The sequence below is a fragment of the Pristiophorus japonicus genome, chromosome 18 (assembly GCF_044704955.1).
Source record: "Pristiophorus japonicus isolate sPriJap1 chromosome 18, sPriJap1.hap1, whole genome shotgun sequence".
NCBI lineage: Eukaryota > Metazoa > Chordata > Chondrichthyes > Pristiophoridae > Pristiophorus > Pristiophorus japonicus.
This window is the reverse complement of record NC_091994.1, coordinates 34,217,199-34,242,135: the sequence shown is the minus strand read 5'-3', so window position 1 is coordinate 34,242,135 and position 24,937 is coordinate 34,217,199. Positions and strand designations below refer to the sequence as shown.

Below are 24,937 nucleotides of genomic sequence, written 5' to 3'. Positions count from 1 at the left end.
CACCCCCACCCCACCCCACCCCCACCCCTGTGCTACTGTAGATGTATATTTATTTGCAGATATACACGAGCAAGAAAGCGTTTCAGTGTAGTCCTTGCCCGAAAGTGATTGCTCCTACCGATCCCTCAGTGACTACTCATACAGATACCACAGTGACTATACTCAGCCCACATCAGTCTTAACCCACAGTGATAATGCAACAACCACTTGTATTTGCAAAGCACCATTAATGTAATGTAAAACATCCTTAGGGAATCGTATTGCAGTTTGGCACTGGCTAGGTTATCCTCAAGTTTAAAGTGGTACGATCTTTGGCTAAAAGAGCAGATCCTGGCACCAGCTGTAAATTCCAACACTGTCACTTGTGATACTAAAGGTCCATGTAAACTTAGACATCAGCATCATAGTAAGCAAGGTAAATAATTAACAGTGATCAAACGGTCCAGAGAGAAATAAATCGGGTAATTATACACGGTTAGCTGTCTCGTGTGCTGTACTAATGTGTATTAATTCAACAGCTGATTTAGATGTGGGTTTCAGCCAAATGTGGGCAGACATTGAATGGTGTGTACTTTCTATATTTGGACCTGCCAGTTTGATGCAGTTTCCCCTGAAATATGCAGGTGCTGTCCGAGTATGGGATGGTCCATGTGCTGTCTGAGAAGGAGCATGGAAATACAAAAGATTATTGCATCCAGTTCAACCCCTTCTGGGCCTATTTACCTCATGATCTCAGTAAAGCGGTAAGTGTGCATCAGGCAACATTTCAGCAAGTGCAATGCAGTAATACTCAGTCAAAGCAATCATCATGTATATCTGGAACTCATCCTGACATCTTGTTCCAGGTAGGGTTCTTATACTTTTAAAAACCTCCCGAGGAGAGAGTCTGGACTGGCTGTGCAGCCTCTCCGCCCCCAAAGTTGCAGGCACACCCCATAACTGCACTGCTCCATTGGCCTTCTTAGAGCAGTGCAGTCAGAAGGTATATCTGCCACAGCAGAAGTGGGCATAAGTGAATCGGATGATCTGTAAGGTATAAAGTCATGTTTCTAGCTTATGGAAATTTATAGCCATTTAAAAAGTGCTCTTGAGGTCAAAAAACAAAATCAAGGTTGAAGGGGAAGTATATTATCTGACTAACGAAGAGTGATGGGGATTATCTGTAGCTGTGTTGGTACCTCTCTGTTCTTTAAACATGCTGGCCAGATGCTATCAGGGAGTCTACTTGTTCCTTGGGTGTCTCTTCTGTCACCTTGTGCAGTTCCAGATTCTCTATGCAGCATGTCACTTAAAAGATTCTGTGCGAAAAGTCAGCACCTGGGCTGCCTGCACCCAGTCATTTTAAGCATGAGGCTGGAAGGAGGGAGGAATGGGAAACCCTAGCAAGTGTCTAGCTATCTTCTGCTGTAATAGATGCGGTTATCTGGCCATTCATAGATATTTTTCCCTTTAAATGTGACCCAGATTTGTATCTTACAATGATCAGCTGTCTGTCAGTTTCACTCCAGTTTCTAAAGTAGGTAAATGACTGCTTTAATTGCTTGTGAAAAAAATCCACAATTGATAATGTGTCCATAAACTAGATGAAAGATTTAAAATGCTCTTGCATTTCTAGAATGTCTTCCTATATGGGACTTTCCATCTTTCAACTGGAGAACAGATAATCAAGATGTAAATCTGTAGATTTAAGCTTAAAAAAACATTTTGGACTTTTGATGGCTCAGTGAGCTTATCCAATGTCTACAAAGCCATACAGACAACTACAATTTGCATTTATATAGCACCTTTAACTTAGCAAAACTTCTCAAGGTGCTTAATAAGAACTTTATTAATAAAAAATATTGACACTGAGCCACAGAAGGAGATATCAGGGCAGATGACCAAATGCTTGGTCAAAGAGGTAGGTTTTAAGGAGCATCTCAAAGGAGGTAGAGAGGCGGAGAGGTTTAGGGAGGGAATTCCAGAGCATACGGCCAAGGCAGCTGTAAACACAGCCGCCAATGGTGGAGCGATTAAAATCGGGAACGTGCAAGATGCCAAAATTGAAGGAGAGTAGAGATCTCACGTAGATCTGGAGGAGGCTACAGAGATAGGGAGGGGAGAGGCCATAGAGCGATTTGAAAACAAGGATGAGAATTTTAAAATCGAGGCATAGGCGTTGGTGGGGTGGACCAGGAGTCAGTGTAAGTCAGCAAGCACAAGGGTGATGGGTGAATGGGACTTGGTGCGAATTAAGATATGGGCAGCAGAGTTTTGGATGAGCACAAGTTTATGTAGAGTGGAAGATGGGAGGCCGGCCAGGAGAGCGTTGGAATAGTCAAGTCTAGAGGTAACAAAGGCATGGATTTATCAGCAACTGATGAGCTGATCTCGGGTCAGAGTCAGGCGATGTTGGTGGTGGAGCGGATATGTGGTTGGAAGCTGATCTCTGGTCAAATATAACACCAAAGTTGCAAACGGTCTGGCTCAGCTTCAGACAGTTGCCAGGGAGAGGGATGGAAACGGTGGTCAGTTTGTGGTGGAGTTAGCTGATCTCGGCTGGGGGAGCAGTCGGGGGTGTTACAGTTGACCATTGCAATCCAATGATCCCTGGCAGAAGTGCGGTTTGTTAGATGTGTAAGGAAAGGAGCGGGCTTTGTTACAGTGATATCCACGATTAAATTGTTTGCTGACACTCATTATCTAGGCTCATGTGTGAAGGACCATACCTAAGCAAAGTACCAGGTGGTAACTGGTTTCCGTGGAAACGTTTCCCCAGCAAAGATTCAGTGCCTTAAAACATGAAGAAAACAATTGCCAGAGTTTCAGAATTTTGTCAACACAGAGCGTAACGTGTTGTGTCTCTGACGCAATTGGTATTTTGTATATGATTCACGTTTATTGTATTGCGTATCTTGGTATAGAATGTGCTTTTAAAGTGGCAATATTTTAATGGAAATATTCATTTTAAAATGATACACAGTTCCCGTGGTACCTGAGAGATTTATTCGGACACAATGGCCCTGAATTGACAGTCGTTATGAGAGTACTTTGAAATTGACCGCAAGTTTGGGATTTCCACATGCGCTAAATTTTGAACTTGCGATCTGTCAAGTTCCGACTTCGCATAGGCTTCGCTGCATTCAAATCAACTTACTGGTGAGAAATTGGTCTAATTGCCCACCTACTGCCCATTAATTACCCTGAACATTTTTAGTGTGAATGGGCGCAGGAGCCTGTTGCACTGCGTAAGGGGAGGGGGATAAGAACATTGTATTAATGTTAAGCTGGGTTTATGCTGCAGCCCATAACAATGAGGCACTGGTTCGTGTCTGAGCAGATACCAACTTTGAAAGAAACTTTCATTTGTTCGAGTTTGATAACCGCCTTTTTGTGTCACCGTCTTTGCTGTCCAAAAGTGTTTTGTAGTTTCGGTTTAATTATTTCCCAACTTCTGTTTAGGTAGGATTTAATTCACTTTCATGATTTCCTCATGTTATCAGACATTTAAACTCTTGATTTTAAATTAATCAAAATTAGTTAGCCTAATAGAGGAGAAACAAATTCAATAGATTCAAACCATTCAGACTATTTGACTGTAATTATAGGTTTATGTTGTCATGGTTCAGAATTAAAGGGCCGATGTTAATTCAGCTGCATGCTTTGTATAAAATGGAGAACCCTTCAGTTTAAAAAAAAGTATCTCTAGACTTTTCAGTGTTTCATCGAATTCCATTAATGTTGAAATCTTGGTTTGTGCGTTAAATACTATTATGATCGTAATTTATTAATAGAATAGCATTTCTGGCTGCTAAATTATTTCAAATGAGTTGCGGATAAATCAGCAATCTCCTCTGTTTCCTGATTGGCTAAGAGTCAGGAAGTGAACGGAGCACTGCCCCACATGATCCCAGGTTCACACACGCACAGCGGTGCGCTCCTGGGCTCCACTCTGCAGCGTTTTACCGCAACTTCTCGAAGGGGGGTTTGCACGAGGTAAGTGCGGATTTTGTTCTGATGTCAGCGGCGTACACCTTAGCTACGCCGCCGACCGCAAATTCAGGGCCATAGCTCTGTTTTCCACCAGGAGTACAGGAGTACTTTTGATTTATTAAAAGTGATTCTGAAACCATCTCGACCTGTCTGTTTAACCTGCACCTAAAATTATGTTTTTTCTCTCAGTCTCTCTTACAGCTCCAGGACCTGACATCCTCTGTCCTGTGCACACCTTCAGATGTGCCCCTACAAGGATTTAGCAATAGGATCGCCATGGTGATGCGCGGGAACTGTACTTTCTATGAGAAAGTGCGACTTGCTCAGATCAATGGAGCCAAAGGGCTGCTCATTGTCAGCAGGGAGAGCCTGGTAAGAAAGGTTGGACAATGAAATTGTCCGATTTAGCTGATTGTTGCTATGTTGCTGACTGCGTCTGCCGCCGTGTATCCTGTAGCTGCAGTTATATTAGTGGCTGTAGCTGCCATTGTGTCTCCTGTTAGCTATACTGTGTTATGCCAGAGACTGTAGCAAAAGCCACTTAGTAACAACGAGGAACGGAAACCCTGACTTTTTTTTTTTCTCCCCACTCTTCCTGGAGGATGCTGAGGCCAATTACAGTGCCTCTGCTGCAGCTTCAGTTAACACAGCAATGTGTTAGGAATGCTGAGGGTGATGGGAGGGTGATGGGAGTGTCTCCATTCCTTTTTTAACGAGGATTAGGATTTCAACTGTCATTAGAGTTAGTAAAGAATGATGCTTTTTAACTGGTTGTTTCAAGGTAACCAGTTTCAGTGACATTCAGCAGTACAGAATTGCCACAGTCTGAACATTTAATCAAGTACAGTTTGGTTTTAAAACTAGGGCTGCAGGTACTGCATGAATCCTGTGTCTGGGATGATATGCTATTTGCTGCTGTGTCTTCGATGTGAGATCCACAGAGCATTCTGCCAGTGTTTCCGCTTTCGGGGAAGAGCAAAACAAGGGGCCATCAATATAAGATAGTCACCGAGAAACCCAATAGGAAATTCAGAAGAAACTTCTTTACCCAGAGAGCAGTGAGAATGTGAAACTTGTTACCACAGGGGGTAGTATAGATGCATTTAAGGGCAAGCTAGATAAGCTTATGAGGGAGAAGGGAATAGAGGATTATGCTGATCGAGATAGATAAGGAAAGACGGGAGGAGGCTCGAGTGGAGCATAAACGCCGGCATGGACTGGTTGGGCTGAATGGCCTGTTTCTGTGAAGTATATCCTATGTAAGCTTACGTAATTTACATGTCAGTTTCATTCCACGGTGGGATTCACGTCGGTCTTGCTGCAAAACAGTGTAGCAGCTGGCCTCTTGCGATAATCCTGCTCCATAAGTTGCTCCTCTGAAAGTGAATCGGAGACATCAGGTTGAATGTTGTATTCTTCTAACAAAGTTGGTAATGTGACAGATTGAATTAATTTATCTTGACAGATACTTCAGTGGGACTACACTCCTGACCTTGCTTTGCTCCACTAGTTCTTTGAACTCCACCAAATTGACTTTTCGATACTTGTCCTTGCTTTCAAATCATTTGCCGGCCTCGCCTGACCTTATCTTGCTGATCTCCTCTGTCATGTATGTAACCACAATGTTAACACCACTGTATTACTGTATACACTCAACCTAGATGCACGCCTTGACCACAAGGGGTGAACTTGTGGGCGACACTCCTTACCTGATCACACAGGTGTAAAAAGGGAGGTCCCACGCAGGGTCATCGTCTTTGGAGTCCTGTGAACAAAGAGTTAAGGTCACAGAGTGTGCCTTGTGTGGTTTCATACTGTAGAGTAAGGACTTTACGTTGGCGACGAGAAACGGTAATTCATGACCCGCGAGAATGGCCACCGGTAGCACAGAGGAACGGTACTGTGTTGGGGAAGACTGGGCCGATTTTGTCGAGAGGCTTCAGCAAAGCTTCGTTACGAAAGAATGGCTGGGGGATGCAGCGGCCGACAAGCGAAGGGCTCATCTTTTGACCAGCTGCAGACCAAAGACTTATGCGCTCATGAAGAACTTACTAGCACTTGAAAAGCCGGTGGACAAAACCTTTGAAGAACTTAGCAAATTGATCGGGGAGCACCTCAAACCAGCAAGTAGCATACATATGGCCCGACACAGATTCTACACCCACCGACGTCGTGAAGGACAGAGCATACCGGACTTCGTAGCAGACCTCCGGTGTTTGGCCAGCCTCTAAGTTCGCAGACGCCTGCAGAGGGGAGATGCTAAGGGACTTCTTTATCGAGGGCATCGGTCATGCGGGAATTTTCCGCAAATTAATTGAGACCAAGGATTTGACCTTGGAAGCGGCGGCGTTGATAGCTCAAACTTTCATGGCAGGGGAGGAAGAGACGAAAATAATTCTGCCTCTAACGCAGCGATGGATCAGGGAGTCAACATCATCAATGCGACTCAGAGCCCCGCAGGCAGGCAGGGGCAGTCCGACACTCCCCAGGCAGCAATAGACCCCAGAGTAGTACTTCAACAGAGACAAAGGCAGGCTGAACGGACATTCATGCCATCACAGTGGACAATGCGGCCCGGGATGGGGCCATTGACACCCACTAATAGGACACTTAAGAGCAGTCAAAGAGACAGTCAGCGCGGAATGCCTGGCCATAGTCCCTTTGTTCCCAACAATGGAAACTTTAACTCATGCTGGAGGTGTGGGGGAAAACACTCAGCTAGATCTTGCAGATTTCAACAGTTTGTCTGCAGGAACTGCAATCTCAGTGGCCACTTAGCTCGAATGTGCAGGAAGTCTGCAACCAGACTAATATGAGGCGGATTGACCAGAAGAGGGTTCTTTGAGGCAGGATGACTTTTGGGGCAAATCGATGGACGCTGAGGTTCAGCGAGTCCATGTGTCGAATATTCACAGTTCATACACCAAAACGCCACCAATGATGATGAGGGTTTTATTAAACGATATCCCAGTATGCATGGAGCTGGACACTGGGGCCAGCCAGTCACTTATGGGCGTTCAGCAATTTGAGAAGCTATGGCCACTTAAAGCCAGTAGACCCAAATTAGCACGTATTGAGACACAATTACGGACTTACACTAAAGAAATCACTCCGGTTCTAGGCAGTGCAATGTTGGCTGTCGCACACAATGGTTAGTGAATCGGCTGCCGCTCTGGATGGTCCCGGGCAATGGTCCCGTACTGTTGGGGAGGAGCTGGTTAGCCGAGATGAACTAGAAATGGGGGGATGTTCACGCAATGTCATCTGTGGAGCGAAGTTCATGCTCACAAGCCCTACAACAATTCAATTCACTATTCCAACCTAGCGTCGGGACTTTCAAAGGCACTAAAGTAAGGATACACATCACCCCGGACGCCAGGCTAGTGCACCACAAAGCCAGAGCGGTGCCGTATGTGATGCGGGAAAAGATCGAGAGCGAATTGGACCGGCTGCTGAGAGAGGACATCATCTTGCCTGTTGAATTCAGCGACTGGGCGAGCCCCATCGTTACCGTCCTAAAAGCGGATGGCTCTGTCAGGATCTGTGGCGACTACAAGGCCACCATCAATCGGGTGTCCCTACAAGATCAATACCCACTTCCGAGAGCGGGGAACCTCTTCGCCATGCTGGCAGGCGGCAAGCAGTTCACCAAGTTGGACCTCACTTCAGCCTATATGACCCAGGAACTGGGCGACGAATCTAAACTACTGACCACCATCACCACGCACAAGGGACTGTTCGTTTATAACAGGTGCCCGTTTGGCATTCAATCCATGGCCGCGATTTTTCAAAGAAACATGGAAAGCCTGCTTAAATCCATTCCTGGAATGATCGTATTCCAAGATTACATCCTCATCATGGGTCGAGACACCGAGGAACACACCTCCACAACCTGGAGGAGGTGCTACGCCGATTGGACTGGGTAGGCCTGCGATTCAAGAAGTCTAAATGTATGTTCTTAACTCCTGAGGTTGAGTTTCTGGGCAGGAGGGTTGCTGCAGATGGGATTCGGCCCACCGAATCCAAAACCGAGGCGATTCGATGAGCACCCAGGCCCTGCAACACATCGGAGTTCCGTTCATTCCTGGGACTGTTGAACTATTTCAGGAACTTTCTGCCGAACTTGAGCACGTTGTTGGAGCCGCTACACGTGCTCCTGCGTAAGGGTTGCGATTGGTTTTGGGGGGACTGTCAGGAACGGGCTTTTGATCGGGCGCGAAACCTACTTTGTTCAAACAAGTTGTTGACCCTGTACAACCCCTGTAAAAAATTGGTTCTGACATGTGATGCATCGTCCTATGGGGTTGGGTGCGTGTTGCAGCAGGGCAATGCTGAGGGTCAACTACAACCTGAGGCTTATACCTCCAGGTTGCACGCTCAAGCAGAATGGGGATATGGGATGGTCGAGAAGGAAACGCTTGCATGTGTCTATGGTGTAAAAAAAAAATACATCAGTACCTCTTTGGTAGGAAGTTTGAATTGGAGACGGACCACAAGTCATTAACATCCCTGTTGTCAGATAGCAAGGCTATCAATGCCAACGCATCAGCTCGCATACAGCGATGGGCTCTCACGCTGGCTGCTTATGACTACTCCATCCGGCACCGGCCTGGCACTGAAAATTGCGCTGACGCGCTCAGCAGGCTTCCACTGGCCACCAATAAGGGGGCAGCGGAGCAAAGCGCCGAGATGGTCATGGCTGTCGATGCCTTTGACAGCGCAGGCTCCCCCATCACAGCCCGCAGATCAAAATCTGGACAAACAAACAGAGATCCCCTCCTATCCCTGATTAGGAAATGTGTCCTGACTGGGGATTGGGCACCCGCACACGGAGCATGCCCTGAGGAGGTCAGACCGTTCCACAGACGGATGGATGAGCTCTCCATCCAAGCCGACTGCCTACTATGGGGCAGCCGGGTAGTTATGCCCCAGAAGGGCAGGGAGGCATTCATCAGGGAACTCCACAGCGAGCACCCAGGCATTGTGATAATGAAGGCCATTGCCCGGTCACACGTTTGGTGGCCTGGAATTGATTCCGACCTGGAACACTGTGTTCGCAGGTGCACGACATGTGTCCAGCTGGGTAATGCCTCCAGGGAGGCCCCGCTCAGCACGTGGTCCTGGCCCACCAGGCCATGGTCACATATTCATGTTGACTACGCGGGCCCGTTCATGGGAAAGATGTTCCTTATTGTGGTAGATGCATACTCGAAATGGATTGAGTGCATCATTCTGAATTCATGCACGTCATCCACCACCGTGGAAAGCCTACGTGCGATCTTTGCAACCCATGGCTTGCCGGACATCCTGGTTAGTGACAATGGCCCATGTTTCACAAGCTACGAATTCCGAGAGTTTATGTTGGGCAATGGCATCAACCACGTCAGGACTACGCCGTTCAAGCCGGCCTCCAATGGCCAGGCGGAACGTGTGGTCCAAATCATTAAGCAAGGTATGCTCAGGATTCAAGGACCCTCCCTACAATGTCGCCTATCGCGTCTCCTGCTGGCCTATAGATCCCGACCGCACTCGCTCACGGAGGTCCCGCCCGCAGAGCTACTAATGAAACGGATACTCAAAACTCGGTTGTCCCTCATTCACCCAGTCCTGACCGACATAGTTGAGGGCAAGTACAAGTTACAAAACGAGTACCATGACCGTAATTCGAGGGGGAGATGTATAGGCATAAATGATCCTGTATTCATCCTCAAATGGCTTGAGGGCACTGTAATTGACAAAGAGGGGACTAGGATCATCGTGGTAAAACTCAACAATGGTCAGATATGCCGTAAGCATCTGGACCAAGTAAAAAAAAAAGGTTCAGCATCGACACGGAGGAACCTGAAGAAGACCATGAGATGGAGTTCACAACACCGCCAGTGAACGAGCAACAAGAGCAATCAGAAGAATGCACAGTCCCTGCGGTCAGCCCGGACAGGCCGGAATCACCACAGGTGACAGACACTCACATCAGTGTCCAACAACCAGAGCCCTAACTGCGGTGCTCCACGAGGGAGCGTAGACCACGTGAAAGACTAAACCTATGATCCCAATAAGACTTTTGGGGGGGTGGGGGGGAAGGTGATGTCATGTATGTAACCACAATGTAACACCACTGTATTACTGTGTACACTTAACCTAGATGCACGCCTTGACCACCAGGGTTGAACTTGTGGGAGACACTCCTTACCTGATCACACAGGTATAAAAAGGGAGGTCCCACGCAGGGTCATCGTCTTTGGAGTCCTGAGAATAAAGAGTTAAGGTCACAGAGTGACCTTGTCCCCAGAATGTGCCTCATGTGGTTTCATATTGTAGAGTAAGGACTTTACATCCTCAAGCTGTATCTCCCTACACATGCCCGGTGCTCGTCTGGCACTGCGTTTCTCCTGGTTCCCTGCTTCCTCTGCTGCACCAACTGCCCGCAGTTTCAGTCACTATGCAGCAGCCCACTGGAACTCCTTCATTCCCTCCGCCTCCTTCATTTACTATCAAAAACCAACACTTCCCTTCAACCGTGCTTTCAGCCCCCTCTCCTTTTCTCCGACCCAACTTTTCACCGATCTGGCTTAGCGTCCACCATTTTTCCTCCTCATCATAAAGCATTTTCAGATCTCAATGAATGTGAGGAAGGTTACAGAAGTAAGTGTTAGTTTCATTTTCTGCTTTGGCAAATGTTATTTTTTTGTGCGGGTCCTGTGGTGTAGAATCAGTGCATCACCTCTTGTCCCTCCCCCCCGCCCCCCACTATATCTGCTGTATCTCCATGGTAACATTTGGACTCCAGTTCAATCAGGAGTGGGTTTCAAGGATAATATTTTAAATACTGTGTAATAATGGAGCGCTGGGCACTGTTTGGTATAGGTTGGTACCCTGCAGTTGTTTATTTACACAGGAATTAATGGGCCTCGAGTGGTTTATTTTCCCAGTGAAAGATTTAAGTATTTTTATGCAGAATTTACACTACCTGAACATTGATAATTTGCTCATTCTGTTTTTCATCAAATGCAACCCAAACATTAGTAAATAAATATTTTAATGAATAAAAAATGTGCTGTGCAGTGAAAACCACGCTTTTGAAAGAGAGAGTCTTGTGATCAGCACAAGCCATCAAGTGAGCTTGTAAACCCCAGCTGCTGACCATGGTGACCCTTTTATGTGTAACTCAATTTTAGAACACGTTGGGTATTAAGCTTAGGCTAATCATTGAGCTGGACTCTGCTGATGAGGGAGAGGGGAAAGGGCTTCATTGGAAACTATCTACATTTTACTAGAAATCTTATATATGCGTGTACTTCATGTCCAACTAAAATACTTCCTGTTGTCACACTTCAGTGCCAACATTTAACCTTGAAAATGCCAATGTAAACAGCTCCTGTAACACAGCAGTGGTAGGCTGTGGACAGCAGGTGGTGGTGCAGAGCAATTTACAATTTTCCATGTCCGCCATCTTGTTTTTTTGCTCTTCTAGGTAAATATTCTATTTTTTTTTAACTTTTTGATTTATGCTTTTGCCCCCTCCTGTTTTTAATCATTTGCCCTCCCCGTATCCTGTCTTTCCCCCTGTGGTTATTCACCGTTGTGCCAGAGCCTGCTATTTCCTATTTACCAGTCCCGGTCTTCCCCTTTTCCCCCATAACCTTGGTCAAGTTTTTTTTTTTTGCCCGTTTCCTGGCAAACTCTTGAGTGCTCCATCCTACTTGCTGCACTGAAACCTTCTCCTGCCTCGCCCACCCAACCCCTGGCTCCTCTGCATTCTTCCCTGCTTTGCCTTGCAATCTGACCTGGAGACTTGTTTCTGGATGCTTCCCCCTGCATTCCCCAATCCACTGTGATCCCCAACCTGATTCCCCTGTTCTTCCTTTACTGCTAGCTAGCCTGTAGGCCCACTGTCCTTTTGGTGGGGGGATGGGGCGGTGGGGGGTGGGCTCCGGACAACAGGTGGCGCTGCAGAGCAATTGACAATTTTCTGAACCGAGCTGGTTTCTTAGTGTGCCCAAATCCTTTACCACTTCTTGTTGCTTATGTGGCCTGATGTGTTCCCTGAATTGACTGCAGTAGACTACTTTCTGCCCTGCTTTAAAAAAAAACCCTCTTTTTTTTTTTAATTGTCTCTGCTGTATTCCTTTTTTGATACAGGGCCTTGATGAGATCACACCTGGCATACTGTGTCTAGCCTAAGGAAAGATATACTTATAGAATCATAGAAATTTATGGCCCATTGTGTCTGTGCTGGCCGTAAAAAAATAACTATTCAGCCTAATCCCACTTTCCAGCTCTTGGTCCATAGCCCTGTAGGTTACGCACTTCAAGTGCCTATCCAAGTTTCTGCCTCTACCACCCTTGCAGACAAGTTTCAGACCCCCACCACCCTCTAGATGAAAAAGGTTCTCCTCTAATCCTTCTACCAATTACTTTAAATCTATGCCCCCTGGTTGTTGGCCCCATTGCGAAGGGAAATAGCTCCTCCCCACCCACTCTATCTAGGCCCCTCATAATTTTATACACCTCAATCAAGTCTCCTCTCAGCCTCCTCTGTCCCACAGAAAACAACTCCTGCCTATTTAATCTTTCCTCATAGCTAAAATTCTCCAGTCCTGGCAACATCTTTGTAAGTCTCCTCTGTACCCTCTCTAGTACAATCACATCTTTCTGTAATGTAACCAGAACTGTACACAATACTCTAGCAGTGGCGTAACTAGTGTTTTCTACAGCTCTCGCATAATCTCCCTGCTCTTATATGCTATGTCTCAGCAAATAAAGGAATATTAGAGCTAAAAAAATACTTGCCATAGAGGCTAACAAAGGTTCACTAGTCTGAGTCATAGGGCAATCCCCTCATCCTATGAGGAGAGATTGAGTGGACTAGGCCTATAATTCCCTAGATGAAACATATAAAATCCTTAAGGGTCTTGACCGGGTAGATGCTAGGAGGATGTTTCCCCTAGATGGGGAGTCTAGAACTAGTCTAAAAATAAGGGGTCCGTGATTTTGGATTAAGATGAGCAGAAATTTCTTCACTCGAAGAGTTCTGAATCTTTGGAATTCTCTACCCCAGAGGGCTGTGTTTGCTCACTCATTGATTGTATTCAAGACAGAGATCCATACATTTTTGGACACAAAGGGAATTGAGGGATATGGGATAGGGCGGGAGAGGTAGAAATTCAACCATGATCTTATTGAATGGCGGAGCAGGCTCGAAGGGCCGAATGGCCTGATCCTGCACCTGTTTCTGATCTTGTAATACTCTAGTTGTACTATTTTGCGGCAAGTGTCTCGCCTCCTGACTCCCCAAAGCCTTTCCACCATCTACAAAGCCCAAGTCAGCAGTGTGATGGAATACTCTCCACTTGCCTGGATGAGTGCAGCACCAGCAACACTCAAGAAGCTCGACACTATCCAGGACAAAGCAGCCTGCTTGATTGGCACCCCATCCATTTCCTTCGACATTCACTCCCTCTACGATCGGCGTACCATGGCTGCAGTGTGTACCATCTACAAGATGTACAGCAGCCACTCGCCAAGACTTCTTCAGCAGCACCTCCCAAATCCACGACCTCTACCGTCTAGAAGGACAAGGGCAGCAGGCGCATGGAAACACCACCACCTCCAAGTTACACACCATCCTGACTTGGAAATATATTGCTGTTCCTTCATCATCACTGGGTCAAAATCCTGGAACTCCCTCCCTAACAGCACTCTGGGAGTAACTTCACCACAAGGACTGCAGCGGTTCAAGAAGGCGGCTCACCACGACCTTCTCGAGGGCAATTAGGGATGGGCAATAAATGCTGGCATTGCCAGTAACAACCACATCCCATGAACAGATAAACAAAATCATTGCCCGAACCCCAGTTGTACTGCTTTGTTTGTCTCCTAATCTGAGGAAGGACGTTCTTGCTATTGAGGGAGTGCAGTGAAGATTCATCAGACTGATTCCCGGGATGGCAGGACTGACATATGAGGAGAGACTGGATCGACTGGGCCTGTATTCACTGGAGTTTAGAAGGATGAGAGGGGATCTCATAGAAACATATACAATTCTGACGGGACTGGACAGGTTAGATGCGGGAAGAATGTTCCCGATGTTGTGGAAGTCCAGAACCAGGGGACATAGTCTAAGGATAAGGGGTAAGCCATTTAGGACTGAGATGAGGAGAAACTTCTTCACTCAGAGATTTGTTAACCTGTGGAATTCTCTACCGCAGAGAGTTGTTGATGCCAGTTCATTGGATATATTCAAGAGGGAGTTAGATATGCCCCTTATGGCTAAAGGGATCAAGGGGTATGGAGAGAAAGCAGGAAAGAGGTATTGAGGTGAATGATCAGCCATGATCTTATTGAATGGTGGTGCAGGCTCAAATGGCCTACTCCTGCACCTATTTTCTATGTTTCTATAGCTCCAATCATGCTGGCTTTTTTTAATAGTCCCAGTTGTGGTTTTTTTTAAAGATAGCTCGGGTTCTTTTCCTAATGGCCCCATGAACAGTGCCATAGGAGATCCACTAGTAATGGAATAAATGCTCTGTCTGTTATCCCGCCAATTATCAGTTGCCTAGTCGTGAATCTATAGGAAATGTTGACCGAGATTACAAAGCTTGTACTGTTTGTGCAGATACTGCCCAAGGCTTTCTGCTATCTCCTCTTACATTTCTCAAAACTGTTCAATAAACACGTAATGAAACAGTGGGATTATAGACACATCAATGTAAACTTAGTGTGTTTGATTAATGTACAATTGTTTTATTTTCCTGTTCTGCAGGTGCCTCCAGGTGGAAATGGGAGTCAGTATGAGGAGATTGATATCCCAGTTGCTCTCCTCAGTTACGATGACATGCTTGATATATCAAAGGTAAAGCTTCTCAGGTGTCCCTGTTAGTGGGTGGGGTGTTTTAAAAGTATTTACTGCTGATCAGAGTGGGTCAAACACTGCAGCTCTCACTCACAAACCAGCAGGAATGAATGAAAGGAAAGAGCGGAGCAGGTAAAATCTGAGACACCAAGTCGCAGAGCAATATGAAACAGACAGGTTAACTGGCAGACACAGTGCACCCACTGCCAAGTTGCTTTGAAGTACTACATTCCTTGGCTGTTTTTCCACATAGTTTTTTCTGCTTCAGTCTGCTCCGCTAAAGGCGCTAATTCATGCCATCTATAACTCCACGGGTGTTGGCTGTCCTCTGATTCCTCAACCCAGTGTCGGCAGTCTGTTCGATCCTGAGGAGGTCGCCCTTGTTGAGCAGTGTTCCCTGTAAGCTGCGCTTTCTTCTGCGCAGCCTGTTTCTTTTAATGCGCAGTCCTGTTAAATTTCTGCGCATGCGCGGTATCTACAATGTAAAGTCCGGTGAGCGGCTTGTGCGGGACCTTTCGGATTACTGCACAACCGCCCACTCGCACGCACCTTAGTGGGAATATTGCTGTCGAGTCTGGTTCTTGCCTCACCCAGCATCCACACACATACTTTACAGCAAGGTCTGAATGGTGACTGGGAGTAGGAATCATAGCTGATTATCCTTTCCTGATCCAGGCCAGTGATGCTGTAGTCCCCTCCTGCCACCCCAGCTAATATCAGCTACACCTATTCCTGCACTATTCTGCAGCTGAAGGAAAGGACAGACTTCTGCCAGGAACAACAACTTGCATTTATATAGCGTCTTTAATATAGTAAAACGTCCCAGGGCACTCAAGAGCGATATCGACCAAAATTTGACACTGAGCCACATAAGGAAATATTAGGCCAGATGATCAAAAGCGTGATCAAAGAGGTAGGTTTTAAGGAGCATTTTAAAGGAGGAGAAAGAGGCAGAGGGGTTTCAGGAGAGAATTCCAGAGCTTAGCGCATTAAAAGGAACAGGCTGTGCAGAAGAAAGCACAGCTGAAGGCACAGCTACCAATGGTGGGCCGATGAAAATCATGGATGTGCAAGAGGCCAGAATTGGAGGAGTGCAAAGATCTCGAAGGCTGTAGGAGGTTACAGAGACAGGATGGGGCGAGGCACTGGAGGGACTGAAAACAAGGATGAGAATTTTAAAATTGATGTGACGGAGGTGGAAGTAGGCGGTCTTGGTAATGAAGCGGATATGAGAGCGCTACTCTCAATCTGGATCTAGAGAGGTATGAGGGTGACTCACCCTTCAGTTACTGTTCCTTTTCTTCCTCTGCCGTGTAGCAATAGCTAGCCAGTGCATGGAGCTGCTGTTGGCTCGGAGACATGGACCATATACAGTAGACACCTCAAGTCGCTGGAGAAATACCATCAACGCTGTCTCCGCAAGATCTTGCAAGTCCCCATGGAGGATAGATGCACCAATGTCAGTGTTCTCGATCAGGCCAGCATCGATGCACTGACCACGCTCGGCCGGCTCTGTTGGGCGGGCCACATTGGCCGCATACCCTACACAAGACTCCCAAGGCGGGTGTTCTACTCGGAACTCCTACACGGCAAGTGATTCCCCAGGTGGGCAGAGGAGGCGTTTCAGGGACATCCTCAGAGCCTCCTTGATGGGGTGTGGCATCTCCACCGACATCTTGGAGTCCCTGGCCAGAGACTGCCATAGGTGGAGGAAGAGCATCCGGGAGGGCGCTGAGCACCTCGAGTCTCGTCGCCGAAAGCATGCAGAAAGCAAGCGCAGGCAGCGGAAGGAGCGTGTGGCAAACCAGACTCCCTACCCACCCTTTCCTTCAACGACTGTCTGTCCCACCTGTGACAGAGACTGTAATTCCCATATTGAACTGTACAGTCACCTGAGAACTCGCTTTGAGTGGAAGCAAGTCTTCCTCTATTTCGAGGGACTGCCTATGATGATGATGGTAGCACAGTCGAGAGTGGGAGTGTGTCTAGAGGTGTGCCGCCATCTCACGGTGCAGTGGGTTAATGTACAAGTGCACCGTACTGTGTTTTGGTCAGATTATAGGGTAATATTTTATATAGTGCATTAGTTTGCACAGAAACAGCAAATGGTCTTTGGTTCTTGTGGAGCACTGAGAGATGCAGTGAGAGCTGGGAGTAACTCCATGTGCCATACATTACATGTTTCCCGAGCTCTGCAGGAGGATCCCGACCCAGCCTCTTGGTGTTGCAGATAAATCTGCCAACTAGACATTCTGGTGTGGAGCAGGACCGTGGAGAGGTTTGTTGGCCGTGATGGTCAAGGTTTTCCTGGATGGATGACGAGACCTCTGGAGTATCCCTGGTGAATTCTGGAGATTAGCTGGATTATTCTGGTCTAATTTACTGGATTTGTCGATGTCCCTTCTGTGGATCTGTACATTCCTGTAACCACTGAGCTTTAAAGCAGGAGGCTGCATTTAATTAATATAGCTGGATCATTGACTAACTAATGGGTCTATTTGCATTGAAGGAAAGAAAAACATTGCATTTATATAGAGTCTCAACATGTTATTGAAATGTCTCAAAGTGCTTCCCAATTAATTAATTTTGGAGGGAAATAACTGTTGTGTAGGATGGGGCTGTCCAAACTGCATTCACCGTCCCCGTCCCCATCCCTTGCCCCTTGCCCCGGCAATCTGGCCCAGGTACCTTGGTCCTATTTTGCACTTGTACTTTTTGGTTGCTGTTTTTTTTGACCTGTTTGAATGTAGTGGACCTGGCGATTAGGTACGGGCTGCTTTTATCACTGTTGTATTATCGGCAGATAAATTCTAAATCAGAACAGTAAGATCTGTTGGTATCAATAACCTCTGTTTTATGACAATTACTAGAAACAGGGTTGCAGTTAACCTTTATATGGGATGGTCGATAATACATGGCCCCCAAAGACACACAGCCTACACACCCCTGCAGTTATAGGGGTTGGACAGTGTGCAAGCAAGAAATTATTGGAACTTTTAATGTTTAAAGTTCGAAATGTTTCAGTTTTCACCACTTCTGTTAATCTGTTGTGCAACTTTTAAGTCCTGCCACAACCAGTGGTGTCTGAAGTGTAACCTTCCAACTGGTATAAAACTATATGAACAGACCTTTTTTAAAAAAAAAATGCTTTCTTTCCACAACAGACGTTTGGGAAATCGATCAAAGTAGCGATGTACGCCCCAAATGAGCCGTTCCTGGACTATAACATGGTGGTTATCTTTGTCATGGCGGTCGGGACTGTAGCTATCGGTGGCTACTGGGCAGGAAGCAAAGATGTGAAAAAGTAGGTGATCCCTGCTGCATGGAAATGGGCAATTAGTGTGTAGGGAGGCACATGATTGGTAGTTGTGGACACCCTTCCAGTCACCTGGACTGAACCTGCCAGAAGAGTGTTCGCAGTGCACTTTATAAAAAAAACTTTTGGGACATTATTTGCACAACTGCAATTTTGTTACCCCCTGGCTATCTGATGCTGCAATCCACTTGTGATAAATTTCCTGAGGTTGGATGGTTGGTGCCATTGCGTACACTAGGTTTACTTACTTTGCCATTGGCAACACATGCCATGTTCCCACCGTCCAACTCCATCCAACTATATAAACAAAGCAAGCTCTGCTCCTCTGTTTGAATTCAGGACGCAAATTCTCATGGGTCTTGGAGGTGCCAGGCCAAAACTCCATTCCAATTGGCTGTCCAACAGAACCAATAGAATTTGGGAGCTCGGGGCAAGCGGAGTTTTCAGTCACTGGCCTGGGAGAATGGTGCACGACAACATAAGAGAAATCACTTATTTATGTTTGGTGAAATTTATGGTCATTGAGGTGATGAATGTTAGTGCTGGAAAATAGAACACTGCTTTATGGTATCCAGGATCAGCATCAAGCACTCCCGGATCAGCATCAAGCACTCCCAGATCAGGTGCAGCACCAGATAGTTACAGAGTAAAGGTTCCTTCTACAGTGCCCCAGTAATATGCCCCAACCCCAGAAGAGCACCCCTACTGTACCAGCGTGATGCTTTCCGATTTTTCTTACACCAACCACCTGTGACCACCTTAGTGCTGAACAAGTCCCAGTTTTGTGATGTGGCCAACATCTAACAGGAACTGGATGAGATGGCCTAAACAGTTTCAGATTAAGGGGACGGCAATTTAAGAGTGAGATGAGGAGAAATGTCTTCACTCAGTGCGTGTAATTGAGCCATACATAGAAATAGGAGCAGTAGTAGACCATTTGGCCCTTCGAGCCTGCTCTGCATTGCATTGAGAGGAGACTTTCATGCCATCGCTCTGTGTTAGATTTAAACCCAGGTGCAATAGATGAAAGGCCAGTGTTTAATCTCGCTGCACAAGCTCAGTCCCCTTGTATAGCCTGGATTGTTGCCACACTCAGTCACCAAATAATAGGGATGGGATAGCAGTAAGTCACTTGAGCATATCTTCTAATTTTTCAAGATTTTTCCAACTCATTGTTCCTTAGCATTCACTTGCTAACTTTTGGAAGTGCTCATCCTCTCATTATCAAGTTTGTATCTTAATGCTGAATCTAGACAGTGCTGTGAAAGTTTTCACGCCTATGTGAAATGTGATGGCCATTTTAATATCTTCTGTTCGTGTTTAAGGGGCTACATGAAGCACAAGCACGATGGGGCAGACAAACGGGATGATGAAACGGTTGACGTGACACCAATTATGATCTGTATTTTTGTGGTTATGTGCTGCTCAATGCTGGTGCTCCTTTACCACTTCTACAATCAGCTAGGTATGTCACTGCTTACTGGATTTCCAAATAACCTGGGAGTGGGCTAGATCACTGGACGTTTGCTGCCGGAAGTTTGTTAGTGTTCTCAATAGAATGTGTTTTTACTGTGAGTTGATGGTTGAGATATTGTAACATAGTATACGTACATTCCTGTGGTAGAATTTCCACACTGTCTTACATAAGAGTAGAGAGAATAAATGCTGTTTGGACTAGTGCGTGTAATTGAGCCATACATAAGAAATAGGAGCAGTATTAGGCCATTTGGCCCTTCGAGCCTGCTCTGCTATTCAATCTTCTACCTCAACTCCACCTTCCTGCCCTAGCCCCATACCCCATGGTTCCCTTAGTATCCAAAAATCTATCGATCTCTCTTTGTCTTGAACATACTCAACAACTGAGCATCGACAGCCCTCTGGGGTAGAGAATTCAAAAGATTCACAACCCTTTGAGTGAAGAAGTTTCTCCTCATCTCAGTCTTAAATTGCTGACCCCTAGTTCTAGAATCTCCACCCAGGGGAAACATCCTTCCAGCATCTACCCTGTCCAACCCCTGAAGAATTTTATACGTTTCAATGAGATCACCACTCATTCTTCTATACTCTAGGGAATATAAACCTGACTACTCAATCTCTCCTCATAGTACAATCCTCCCCTCCCCCCTCCCCCACTTCTCTTCCACCCCACATCCTAGGAATCAGTCTAATGAACCTTCTTTCACAGAGCAAGAATTTTCCAGGTTCCATCCATTCTTAACACAAACCCCCAAGTCTCTCCTGAGTCCACTGATCTGAGCCAGGGGTTGGGAATACTCCAATTAGCCTTAACACCTCTGGAGTAAGGAGGGGAAAAATTAGCCATGATTGTGATTCCGGAACCAGTGACTCCTGCTGGGAAGTGCATGTGTGCGGACATCGGGCAAGGGCAGGATTAGGCTCGGATATGATGTCCTCAACAGTTAGCCAATCAAGGCTCTTGCCCGGTGAGGTGCTGGAAAGTATTTGCAAATACAGGAGTGTGCGCCTTCAGGAGAAGAAAAGGGAAGAAAATTGGCAAGAACAAATGACACGGGGAAGTTTTGGGTTGAAATTAGATGGCATCAGTACCAACTGTGACATTGGAGGGGAGAGATTTGAGAACTCCTATGGTACTTGTGAATATTCAAAAGCCACATCAGTTAAGCATCTTCTCACACTCTGTTTCTTCCCTGTCTCAAAACCAGTGTACGTAATCATAGGAATTTTCTGCCTTGCCTCTTCCATCGGACTTTACAGCTGCCTGGCCCCATTTGTACGGAGAATTCCTTTCTGCGAATGCAGGTATGATGTAATTTAAAATATGTCCTTTTGGAATTTGATATAAAAACTTGAGTTTTTTTTTAAACCCTGAATGTAGAATTCTCCCCTCGCCCTTCACCTGGTGTTACCCCGACTTCTCTCTGTTCTCCTAATCAGGATTCCAGACCTACCATGTAGTCACAAGCGTCCCCAAGTACGGATGTTGTTTCTGGGCATGTTCTGTGCCTCTGTTAGTTGCGTGTGGGCAGTATTCAGAAATGAAGACAAGTAAGTAACATTACCTTGTTGTTTACCTTGCAATTTATGTGTATTTCCTCCCATCTAGAATACTGTGTCCACTGCACACAGAGCCTCTACAGCAGGGAGGCCAAATGCAGATTAGGTGACTGCTTTGCCAAACACCTTTGTTCTGTTTGCAGTTGTGGCCCTGAGCTACTTGCCATTTTAATTCCCCATCCTACTGTTTCTTTGACCTTCTCTATGGCCGCCTATACTGTTGCAGTAAAGCTTGTCACAAGCTCAAGGAACAACACTTTATCTTTCCGTTGGGCACTCTGCAGCCCAGTGGCCTTAACGTTGATTTTAATAACTTCAGACCTTAACTATAGTCTCCGCTTTCTTCACAGCAGCGGATACTGGTAATTCACAACAGGTGAGATGGGGGGAGCCAGATTGGTACTTGGGGTGGAGACCCCCTGTTGGAACACTGCTAGTGGAGGACTCTGTGCCCTGGGTGTTGGCTTGTTATTTTTGGGGGGGACTGCTAGATCCTGTCCTATTTTTTGCTAGCTTTTCCCGTTTCCTTTTCACATCTGACTTCTCACCAAACCTACTGCTTCAGCTTTTCGCACAGTCTTTGCCTCATGTCATTAACTTTTTTTTAATGTTTCTTCCCATAGTCTCACTTTCTCTCTAATCTCTTCTAGCCCCACAACCCTCTGAGATATCTGCACTCCTCTAATTCTGGCCTCTTGAGCATTCCTGATTTTAATCACACCACCATTGGCCATTGGCAGCCGTGCCTTCAGCTGCCAAGACCCTAAGCTCTGGAATTCACTCCCTAAACCTCTCCGCCTCTCTACCTCTTTTATCACATTCCTAAAAACACACCTCTCATCTGCCCTAATATTGCCTTATGTAGCTCAGTGTCAAATTTTGTCTGATAACGTTCCTATGAAGTGCCTTGGGACATTTTACTACGTTAAATACAAGTTGTTGTTTTGTGTAAATATCATCACTACCATCATACCATCTCCTGATTTTCTTTTAAGCATGTTGCCGGTCATTGCTTCTTCTCCTGTGTATATTTCCTTTTTTTTACCCCTTTTGTTCTGATCCTATTTAAATGCTGTTCGTTTTTCATTTTTCCAGTTCTGATAGAAAGTTCTTCTCTGAACATTAACGTGTCTGTTCCCGACACAGATATTGACTGACCTGTATGTTTCCAGCATTTTCATTTACTGCAAATGCTGGAAATCTGAAACAGAGTGTTGCTTTTTATTGCAACTTGAAGAGGTGTGGTTATTGTTAGTGCATGTTTGCATTTCCTGGCCTTGAAATTATGTAGTGTCAATATTTGTATTTTAATTCTTAGCCCATTGTGTGAGAGTCCTTTATCTGCTAGTTGAGTGGAGGCTATTTTAACCCACTTATTTGCAGAGTATAATATTTACACCACTATACACTAATATTTGCAATAAAGTAATTTATGTACTAATATTCACACTAATTTATGCAATCCTATTTGGATCACATTTTATGACAGTGATTATATACATGCAGTCTGATATTTTACAATTCCTGGTATTACTTTGTTTAACCTTCAGTAAAAACCTGAGTTAATATAAGCTACTGCTTTTAAAATTAATTGAAGCTTAGCAAAGAGGTTTTTAAAAAAAAAAGCATATCCCAGGTGTATAACCAAGTTGTTCAGAGATATCGATTGTTTTGAACTGATGAATCTTCAGTGTATAGCACTATTGTACTGCATCATGTTTGCATTAGTCTCATGCCTATATACGCAATAAATTACTGTACAGACCTTGAGCTTTGAGACAATGAATGGATTCTCTTTCACAGATGGGCCTGGGTCTTGCAAGACACTCTGGGAATCGCCTTTTGTCTTTACATGTTGAAAACAATCAGACTGCCAACTTTTAAGGTAATGCGCTCTAAATTGTGTTGTATGAAAACGAACCAATAGTGATGTAATGACTCTAAAGAATGTTTTGAAAGCCCACAATCCTATTGTGCATTCTATCAGCTGATCCACACATTGACTCACTGTGTAATGTGTGGAGTGGCTGACTGTGCATTATAACTCCTGGTTGAAGTTAGCCATCACCTGAAAAATTGATTTTTCCTCATACATTTTATCTTCCAGATACTTTAGGGCCTTTATCCACTGCAAGTGAACTTTCACCAGCTTCTTTCCCATTGATTCACCCCCCCCCCCCCCCCCCCACACACACACACACACACACACACACACATTCATTCATAGGCAGTCCCTCGGAATCGAGGAAGACTTGCTTCCACTCCTGAAATGAGTTCTTTGGTGGCTGAACAGTCCAATATGTGAGCCACAGACTCTGTCACAGGTGGGACAGATAATCATTGAGGGAAGGGGTGGGTGGGACTGGTTTGCCGCACGCTCTTTCCGCTTGATTTCTGCATGCTCTCGGCGTTGAGACTTGAAGTGCTCAGCGCCCTCTCGGATGCACTTCCTCCACTTAGGGCGGTCTTGGGCCAGGGACTCCCAGGTGTCAGTGGGGATGTTGCACTTTATCAGGGAGGCTTTGAGGGTGTCCTTGTAGCATTTCCGCTGCCCACCTTTGGCTCGTTTGCCATGAAGGAGCTCCGAGTGGAGCACTTGCTTTGGGAGTCTCGTGTCTGGCATGCGGACTATGTGGCCTGCCCAGCGGAGCTGATCGAGTGTGGTCAGTGCTTCAATGCTGGGGATGTTAGCCTGAATGAGGACGCTAGCTTGAATGAGGACGCTGATGTTGGTGCGCCTGTCCTCCCAGGGGATTTGTAGGATCTTGTGGAGACATCGTTGGTGATATTTCTTCAGCAACTTGAGGTGTCTACTGTACATGGTCCATGTCTCTGAGCCATACCGGAGGGTGGATATTACTACAGCCCTGTAGACCATGAGCTTGGTGGCAGTTTGAGGGCCTGGTCTTCAAACACACTTTTCCTCAGGCGTACGAAGGCTGCACTGGCGCACTGGAGGCGGTGTTGGGTCTCATCGTCGATGCCTGCTCTTGTTGACAGGAGGCTCCCGAGATATGGGAAGTGGTCCATGGTGTCCAGGGCCGTGCAGTGGATCTTGATGACTGGGGGGCAGTGCTGTGCGGTGAGAACAGGCTGGTGGAGGACCTTTATCTTACGGATGTTTAGCGTAAGACCCATGCTTTCGTACGCCTCAGTAAATATGTCGACTATGTCCTGGAGTGCAACCTCTGTATGTGCGCAGACGCAGGCGTCATCCACGTAGTGTAGCTCGACGACAGAGGTTGGAGTGGTCTTGGAACTGGCCTGGAGACGGCACAGGTTGAACAGGTTCCCACTGGTTCTGTAATTTAGTTCACTCCAGCGGGGAGCTTGTTGACTGTGAGGTGGAGCATGGTGGCGAGAAAGATTGAGAAGAGGGTTGGAGCGATGACGCAGCCCTGTTTGACCCCGGTCCGGATGTGGATTGGGTTTGTGATGGATCCGTTGGTAAGGATCATGGCCTACATGTCGTCATGGAGCAGGCAGAGGATGGTGACGAACTTTTGGGGGCATCCGAAACGGAGGAGGACGCTCCATAGACCCTCGCAGTTGACAGTGTCAAAAGGCCTTTGTAAGGTCGAAGAAGGCCATGTATAAGGGCTGGCGCTGTTCCCTGCATTTTTCCTGTAGCTGTCGCACTGCAGTGATCATGTCCGTTGTGCCCGGGACGAAATCCGCACTGCGACTCCGGGAGGAGCTCCTCAGCCACGGGAAGAAGACAGTTGAGGAGGACTCTAGCGACGACTTTCCCAGTGGCTGAT

At 46.2% G+C, this 24,937-nt stretch overlaps 1 protein-coding gene across 1 annotated transcript in view; it reads left to right on the top strand.

The window, feature by feature from the left end:
• The first annotated feature begins 348 nt into the window (after positions 1–348).
• Positions 349–24,937, top strand: part of sppl2 (signal peptide peptidase-like 2) — a 53,100-nt gene continuing 28,511 nt past the window's right edge. Inside the window, exons 1-9 of the mRNA XM_070859856.1 lie at positions 349–415; positions 624–743; positions 4,162–4,344; positions 14,735–14,824; positions 17,989–18,128; positions 19,466–19,605; positions 20,825–20,921; positions 21,057–21,167; positions 22,980–23,061. Coding sequence (XP_070715957.1) covers positions 642–743; positions 4,162–4,344; positions 14,735–14,824; positions 17,989–18,128; positions 19,466–19,605; positions 20,825–20,921; positions 21,057–21,167; positions 22,980–23,061 — 945 coding nt within the window. The 5' untranslated portion in view covers positions 349–415; positions 624–641. The remainder of the gene's footprint in view (positions 416–623; positions 744–4,161; positions 4,345–14,734; positions 14,825–17,988; positions 18,129–19,465; positions 19,606–20,824; positions 20,922–21,056; positions 21,168–22,979; positions 23,062–24,937) is intronic.